We start from the raw sequence: 9,034 nt of genomic DNA, 5'->3' as shown, positions 1-9,034 counted from the left end.
ATTATATATAATATAAAAGAAAACCCAAGGGGGGTAAAACCTCTTTGGACTTATTAGAAACAACCAAAATCAGTCATATAGAAGTTGTTTGTTGGATTAATGGGGAGCAGCGGTGGTGAAGTAGGTAAAACCCTAAAAGGAGGAGGAGGAGGAGAAGTAAGAATAATTGAGGCGACCCGAAGACCCGACGGATCACTTCGAAAAGAACGTCGCGTTAGACCTGGTTATACTCCTCCCGATGAAGTTCCCAAATATAAATCCAAAGGCGCCTTGGTTTGTCTTCCTTACTAAACTATTATTATTATTTTCTTAATCATATTTGTGTGTAGTTTTATACTAATGTGTATATATATGTGTGTGGTTTGTGATTCTGGTTATGATATGGACAGTTAAAGGAGAAGGAATCAATAGTAACAGTGCCTCCTGGTTATGATCCTGATGTAGATGTTGTTGCTAAAGCTAAGAGCAAGGCGGCAAAGCGCAATGAAAGAAAGAAGGAAAAGCGTATGCAGGTTACTCTATCTCTTGTTTCCAGAATCATTATCATTATAATTGTGTTTCCGATTACTGTAAATGTAGAATTACTTCAATTAACAATGCCATCATGTATGTTGTTCAAGTTGTATGTTAGTTCAACCTTTAAAGATATCGAATTTCTGACGTGAGTTGAAGTGAGCTAAAAAAAATACTTGTTGGGTGAAAACTTCACGGTATCGGATTCATTATCTCAATGGTTTATAGAGTGTTTTATCTTGCATTTGCTTATTTAAGAACACACCCAAAAGAGACTTTTTTTTTTTTTTTTTCATTAAGGATTTAAATAGATGAGTGACGGTTTGTGTGTCAAGAAGATGCCATTGTTCTTTATTGATGATTTTTAGTCAAGATTACTCATGTTAACATGTAGAGATAACATGTAAATTCATTGAAGCCATATGCTATGATAACACAAGGGGGGTGGCCTAGTGGTAATGGCTTGGTCTCTAACTCTCTATGGGCCAAAATACCCGGAGGTCCTAAATTCGATTTATAAGAGTAACAAAATATAACCCCTTTTGGCCATGGAGGTTCACATCCGAAGACTCTGGGCTATCAGCAAAGCAGATGGTCGCCCCAGCCCCCGGGTTAGTTGGCGTGCAAAGCAGGTCGGATACTAGGGTAGCCACACGCACGCAAAAAAAGTTTCTTGTGAACTTAGAATATTTGGATTAATACGGGAAGATGTGAGTTGCAAGACCTTTAGTTATCCATGTAAGTTTGCCATGTGACCATGTGAAGTTTTTGACCCAAGTCTCCACAAAGCAATTAAGCAATCTCTTGGCATGATTAAGATCTTCAGTCTCGTTAGCCAATACGTTTCTAGGGTAAATGGAAATATTTTTTGATATGCATTGTACTATATTAACATGTCTATAGAAAGACACCTCTGAAGCAACGAAGATACTACTGATAGTTTTGGGAACTTCTTTTTAAGTTTACTATTCCGGTAAGTCCCCTTCTAGTTAAAGGTTCAAAGCTCCATCTGTTATAATGAAATTAGAGAACTAGGTACCTCCCTCTCAAGTGTATGAACTATGAAGCTCAAACTTTTGCAAATAGATATTTTTCATGTTAGATGTGAGTATTTGTTAACCCGAAAAGCTTACAAAACATCATGAGACAAATATATAACAAGAGAATATGATACACGATTATACATACCAAGGTGCTGTAGATTTGTATATGGGGACTTCATCTTCAGAAATATAACCAGCACTAATACAGCAATACAAATTGGCTGTCTAGGGTTCTGTCAGGTCTTCGTGTCAGGACAAGAATAGTCTCTCCTTTTTTTAGGGTTTCTGTAAGCTGAGCAACAGTTCCTGTCTTTCTCATTTATTCGACAGTCTGCTCTGACATATTCATTAGTAGCTCACGCACCATTCTCCACTTTATGCTAGTTTCTCCTTGGATTTGTATGAACTCTAGAGTGCTTCAAGGCGATAGATGAGTAAGATTTGTTAGGGGATTAGATCTCTTCTTTGCAAAACTCTAGCTTTAAGATTGTTGATTTAGAAGGATGTAAGTATGTAATCTTTGTAATATAAACACAAGGATTCAGTAGAGAGATGTTATTGATATGGATAACACTTCGGAGCTTAAAAGGGTTATACAGTTCTTCAGAGTCCCGTATTCCAATTTTGAACTTTTATTGGACCACGTAAAGTTCCTTTCAAGTTCCATTGCAACAAATATCTTGTTACAATATATTTTGAAGTGAATTTTCTTTCTTCTAAATAAGTCAAAGACCTCCTTCGAAGAATACTAAACAAGGTCACTTTCTTCCTATCTGACAATATGCTTGTGTCGATAAAAAGTTATAGAGAAATAACTTTCTCATGTTTTACGATTATACAATCGTAGGAACAGAAGTTGATGTATAATATCATTTTACATTGTAGCGTGTCATATTATTCTATAATGTGGATGTGCGTCTTTTTTACTCGCTATTAGTGCCAAAGGTATGTAAAGGCTGATATATGTAATATGTAAATTAACATGTAGAATTGGAGAAATTTCATCATGAGTTGGGTGGTTTATCGTTCTTTGCTTATTGACTTTGATCCACGAAACCTTTAGCTGATATTAGAAACTAATGAATGATGTGAGTTTGTGATATGAAAGGCTCGTGAATGGAGAGAGACTCAGGTATAGTTTCATATAGTCTTGAAAACATGTATAGGATTTCATTACTTTCATTTTTTTTTATTTTTTTTTTTTTTTTAATTTTGTTTGGTCCACACTCTTTGAATTCAAATGTTCTCTGCTTATTTCCTTGTTAACTCATCAATCAGCACCTGATAATCTAAATATTTTCATAATTTTCTCTTGTTGAGTTATTGTACCATGTTTATTCCTTTTTAGTGAGAATTTTATGTTCATATATCTGGATGTAACATGTTTCTTCAATTTAATTCTCTTTTCACTATGAATTTCTATGATGCTTATGGCTGGGCACAAAGAAGACACTAGATAATTTTAATTATGTTAATATGTTGTTTATTTTGAGCTTGACATGTTGATTTATTCCTTGTATGTCTATGCTACTTCTTGAAGCAGGCCTCCTCTGATAAGGGAAAAAGTGAAGCTTCATCTAACGAAGATGTAGACCACGCATCGGAATGTGTCGAGTCCCTTGTGTCTCAGATAAATGACATAACTATCTCTGGAAATTCTTCGGCTGCTAACCCTCCATTGAATTCAACCGAGGGTTCAGCAACGGGAGATCATGTTCCTGATATTGATAAAAGAATTCGCGCACTGAAAAAGAAGGTAAATTTCTGCATGAGAAAATGTAGAGTATCATTTTTACAATGATAAATTGCATTATTAAATCATTGGATGTTGCTAAAATAAGTAGATTTTTTGAGCTCTTCAAGTGTTTTACTCTATAGATATAACCCGGTCTGGTAAAGTAGGATGATAGCACAAACACGTTTAGTCATTTACTTATATGATTCATCGTCCCATGAAAATAGCAACATTTGACCTGGTAAAAGACTGATAATTGGTGACTTTTTTCCAACATCAAAATACCCTTATGGGAACATAATTATGGATCTGATACTACATTCGATAGCCTTGTTCTGTTTTTGTAATGATAGTAGAAAAATATAATTTTTGAATTATTGATGCTGCAAATTCTCCAATAAGTGTTGTAGTTAGAGTTGGATGTTCTAACTTGTTAACTTTTAATGGGGTGATTCGTGTTTGATTTGTATTACTAAACGGGTCAAATGAGTAATATATAAGCATAACTAAAAGTTATGGGTTGAAAGTTGCCTGAAACGCGTTTGAATGTATAAGACTTCCTAAATCACTCTATTGATATCATTAGATTAATATTTGAAATAATCAAGTCTTTCAGTTATGTTGGCACTCCAATTATCTGTAAATATTTTGAAAAATTTAGACAAAATTTTTTTTTGGGTCAACCTTTGCCTATACTAATGGTCACCCGATTTGATCCCTTATCCAACCCTTTCGTCTTGGCACCTCTAGTTGCAGTCTTGACGAGCTAATTCAAAAAGTATTGTACTCTTAAGAGGCCAAGAAAAAAATGAACAAGGCTTCGTTCATGTTTATCTGGTTTATTTATACTTCATAGCCCTGGTTATGCTGCTGGGATATAAGAGATTTATATCTTTTTGTTGTGTAACTGAATGATCAGTCATGATGACCTGACATGGCATGATTTGGTTACAGATCCGGCTGACAGAGGCTCAACAGCAGAAAGCAGGAACTGATTTGAAACCGGAACTGTTGGACAAGGTAGCTAAGTTAGACAATTGGCGACAAGAATTGAAGCTTCTGGAGGATGAAAAAGCTTCTTTGGAAGCCCTATAAAACCAGTTCTAGTGTGTTTCGTTAGGATTAATACAATTGTAGTTTTTCTTTTATGGTTTGCTTTGTTATGATTATAGCTACCGTTCATTTAAAACTAAATTCAAGCTAAAATTAGATACTGGAAGCTGTTGACATAATGAGCAAGTTATTTTTTTTCGCCAAATTTCTATGTATTTTAGAACATGTCAATGATTTTTTAAATTTCGCATTCTTGAGGTGTTTGGTCGGGACTCCATGGAATGGAATGCAGTTCCAAATCTTTATAATACATTTTTTTGGCTAGGGAAATGACAGAATTCTAATTTATAAGTATTTGTTTAGTAATTTTATTCTTAATGTGTTTGCTTGGGGCTTCAATTATGTATGTTATTAACTATTTCGTTATATGATCATATCATACATTGTTACTCTGATCAATTTATTCTTACAAACTATAAATTCTGGAACGATTATTAAAAAGTTTAGTAAACGAAACACTTACTGATATCGGCAAAAATAAAATTGTTGTAACTTTGAAGTAAAAGTTTGTGTTTTGCCCTAGGTGCTTATATCTGGGCATCGTCAGATGTATAGAGTCACTTGTTGGATTCGGTTTCATATAAATCATCATGGGATGTCAATGGGTGAAACTTAGAGACTTGTGTTTACACAGTTCAATATCAATTTGTATGATTTTGGAGATATTAATTTGCATACGTTTAAATGAACAAAGGCGTTCCTATGGTATTATTCTTGTCACAATAGATATGGAAATGGAGAATCAAAATTATTCATAGAGGCGAATGAGGTGGAAGAAATTATCTTGAAAGACATTAATCTGAGACATCCAAACTTAGCTTTCCTTTGGATTTCTAATAGGAGCAGAGGCAGATATGGTTCGTGGAATACATTCACTAAGCATAGGAAGTGGACTTCTTTGGCTCATTGAGGGATTGCTTGGTGACTACTTCTTCGGTAGTTATGTTATCTTATTATGAAATTTCAACTTCATGTTTTCAAATGGCTACTTTTCACTCAAAGTATTGATTTAGCATGTAAAACTATTATATTTATGATAAAATCTTAAAAATATTCGCCACAGGTTTTTCAGCAAGAAAAAGTGCCTAGAAGCATTAGAGACGGGTCAAATTCATTACTTGTAGCCTAGGAGTCCTTTTTTCCATGCTCCAACTAGACCCAAAATTTTGTATCCATCTATGTACTGAATGAAGCTTAAATGTAGCCTCTATTTACATCTGAAAACCACATAAACATATGAAGAAATCACTTACATCTTATTAAAATGTAACGGAATAACGGTGGAATAACAATATAATGCTCACCGACGGTGGAATAACGGAATCGGTGACGAAAGTAATTAATGATCGTGACAGTCGGCGCCTATTCAGGGTTTGAATATGTCAGCGGATATTTATTAAGGGAATACATACATTTAAGTTGGAAAAACAATATATGTACTCTACTTAAGTGTACTTATTTTCTTTATGGTGGCAGTTGGCGTCTATATTAATACATACATTTAAGTAAAGTACGTAATTACATATAAATAAATATATATAAATATCTGCCGACACATTCCAACCCTAAATAGGCGCCGACTGTCATGATTATTAATTACATCCATCAACGCTTCCGTTTTTCCACCGTCGGTGAGCATTATATTGTTACCTCTGTTCCGTTATTCCGCCGAAGTAGCATGAATGAGACAAGGTTGACCATTTTGAAACCCACCAAAGGGATACGTTCCCAAATCCATTCATCTTACCATAAAGTAAAAACAACACATATGTTATTGTGTGACTTGTGTCTCATACATAACTATTCCGAGTTAATCATAAATATGTTTTAATAATATATATGTTTGTTAATATATACGAGAGAAAGTATCCGCGCGTTGCGGCGGTGAGATGGTAGGGGTGACAGGATATAGACTGTGATAGCCAAATGTCTTAGCCGTATTGGTTCCGCCATCGGATTTAAAAATTCGTCGAAAGTTTATCGAATGACATCTCTAATGAAAGAGCATGAGATTTTAAGAATATCCATATAATTTTATAATTTATCAATGTACGTTTTTTGAAATAAAAGAATGAATAAATTAGAGTAATAAAATGATTTATGCAACAGAGAGAAATGAATGGTTAAGATATGAAAAGAGAGAAAAATGAGTGGTTGAAAATTTATTCTAAGGTTGGGTATATAGATGTATTATACATTATGCATTAATAGGTGTACATTGTTAAAATTGAAAGTTTAAACCCTATTTGTTTTATTAATCTCTACATATATATAATTCTCTATCTTGCCACATCATCTTTTTCTTACGTGACGTTTTCACGTTGTTTGTCTCATAAAGATCGACACGTAAGCTGCCACCTATATATATACGTTGTATGCATAACTTTTTTATTAATTAGATTCGAACTCATAACCGTTATTATGTATAAATATTAGTCATGCCAATTGATCTAACTTGGATTTTGTTACTTAATTTATATCTCAAATCTAATAAAACATTGATGTCGGCCACTTTCAATTAACTTCCAAAGAGCTATATTTGCTTTCTATGCTAAAAGTTAACAATCTCACGTTCATAAATTTCCTTATATTTATTTACTATTCGATATATAATAATATTAACGTCAAGTCTTTCTATACAAATGGATGGTTTTTAAAATTTAAATTATTATGAGAATTAGGGGTAATTTGTGGTATAAACTTGTGACTACCTGAATTCAACAAATCATCATTAAGTTAATAGCCACATAATTTTTATTAATTATAAATAAATAGCATATTAAAAAGTCATAAACATGATTAAAACCTACAACCTCTAGCTTTTAATATAAATAGCATATTAAAAAGTTATAAGCATGGTTAAAACCTACAACCTCTAACTTTTAATATGAAACATAAACCACTTGATTTAATGAGTTTTTTGTTTATATTTTGCAAAGCAAAATAGATATTCGGTCTAAAACCTTACGAAACTTATTAAAATTATTATTTATATAATTAGCTAGATGACACTTAACAAATATAGAAAAGAGATATGTGGTAATAGTTTCTTACCAAAAATATTTAATATTAATATATATTATTGCAAATCGATTAATAGGAATTCATCATAAATATATATTAATGTCGTTTTCAAATTCACAAAAGTTTTCATATTTTAAAGATTTTATCTTATTCTTATTAAAAAGTAATCATGATTCTTAATTTTTTTAATATAATATCTTTTGAGATATAAACTTTTTTATTTATATTTAACTTTTATTTTCCAATACAAATATATTGCGAAAGTATAAAATTTAGATTACTGGAAAATTAAAAAATGAAAGAAGTAAGGATGGTGTTATTACATTCAAGATTAATATATTGTTTCGTTAGTTTTATAATTGCTAATAACTATTCAGCGCAATAATATTAATTATAAATTTATGAGAAAAGTGAATGTGTGGCTAAGCTTAGGTATAAAATTTCCCACTAACTAATTTGTTAATATTTATTTTATAATGAATAAGTGATTATATGTTTATCTCGCTTTTATAATTGTTTAATACGTGAGTAATTTTGAGTTAAGAAATATATAATTTATTTAATTATATTATATAAGTTTATGTTTAATTTTATAATCTGATATATTCTCTATTTATAAACAAGGGTTGTGTATAAGAAAATTTATTAGTATTATAACTTTATAAGTATCATCCACTTTTTAGTAACGAGTAATCAGATTCGATGAATAAATTGTCTTAAAGGGTCTGCCTAGAATGCTCAATAGCAAAACATGTTACTATTTGTAAATAATCAAGATAATAGTTGTTGGTGCTCTATTTACTTTTCTCTGTTTAGTGGTCGTCTTTATTACCGTTTAATTCAAGTTATTACATGTTATCTAAAAAAGATTAATTATCTAAAAGAAAAAGTTATTAGAGTGTATGTAAACACATAAAAGTGTGTAACCTCTCAAATAACTTTACTATATAAAAGAGTGAGATGGTTAAAATTCTTTATAAATGTATACAAAACATGTAAATTTATAATGTATCCCTTTTTGGCTTTTAAATTGTTAACCACTATGACTTTTAGTTATTTTTAACGAGTTACCGCAAAAAATGTTGTCTTAATTTAAGTTGAAATTATGTTTGTATATACTCTATGTTAGTTTTTTAACGGTGGACGTGGTACGTAAGGAGGTAAGGTGGTGATCGACGGTGACCAGTTGGAACATCACCCGCCATATACGTACCTATCGGGCGGGTAGAAAGTGGTGATGGTGGTGTCCGGTTTATTCTTCACTCTCTCAGCTTATTAGTTTTATCTTTTTCTTTGTTTATTTTTTTGTCTTCTTCTAAGTGGGGGAAGATGAGGAGAGAATGATGAAATGTTCATTGTTTGTGGAGGGGATGGGGGAGGATGAAAAAAATGAGGAGTCTATCGTGAGATTTATAATTTTTTCTTTGTAATAATGTTTATTACTTTGTCATTTGTCAAAATTTTATTTCATTTTATAAAGAATTATGTTCGTTTTTCGATGACAATTTTTTTTATATCGAGTGTTTATTAAATTATTTGTTAGAAATTTATGTTATCTCGTGCAACGCACGGGACAAAACCTAGTATAGTATAGATATAGATAATA

General features: G+C 31.8%; 1 protein-coding gene across 1 annotated transcript; it reads left to right on the top strand.

Annotated features, from left to right (window-relative positions):
- LOC122598889 (partner of Y14 and mago) lies at nucleotides 1–4,569 on the top strand. The gene is made up of 4 exons (XM_043771371.1): nucleotides 1–273; nucleotides 390–512; nucleotides 3,100–3,312; nucleotides 4,246–4,569. The coding sequence occupies exons 1-4, from the start codon at nucleotides 100–102 to the stop codon at nucleotides 4,384–4,386; spliced, it is 651 nt and encodes a 216-aa protein (XP_043627306.1). The 5' UTR covers nucleotides 1–99; the 3' UTR covers nucleotides 4,387–4,569.
- The last annotated feature ends 4,465 nt before the right edge of the window (nucleotides 4,570–9,034 follow it).

Source organism: Erigeron canadensis, chromosome 5 (assembly GCF_010389155.1).
Source record: "Erigeron canadensis isolate Cc75 chromosome 5, C_canadensis_v1, whole genome shotgun sequence".
NCBI classification, from domain to species: Eukaryota; Viridiplantae; Streptophyta; class Magnoliopsida; order Asterales; family Asteraceae; genus Erigeron; species Erigeron canadensis.
Note: the sequence above shows the minus strand (reverse complement) of the source record. Positions and strands in the feature narration are given on the sequence as shown.

Excerpts from the sequence above, each read along its gene's own strand:
- LOC122598889 (XM_043771371.1), top strand. The coding sequence starts at position 100 with ATGGGGAGCAGCGGTGGTGAAGTAGGTAAAACCCTAAAAGGAGGAGGA. Across the intron at positions 513-3,099 it reads AGAAGGAAAAGCGTATGCAG|GCCTCCTCTGATAAGGGAAA; the intron begins GTTACTCTATCT and ends TTCTTGAAGCAG. Across the intron at positions 3,313-4,245 it reads TTCGCGCACTGAAAAAGAAG|ATCCGGCTGACAGAGGCTCA; the intron begins GTAAATTTCTGC and ends ATTTGGTTACAG.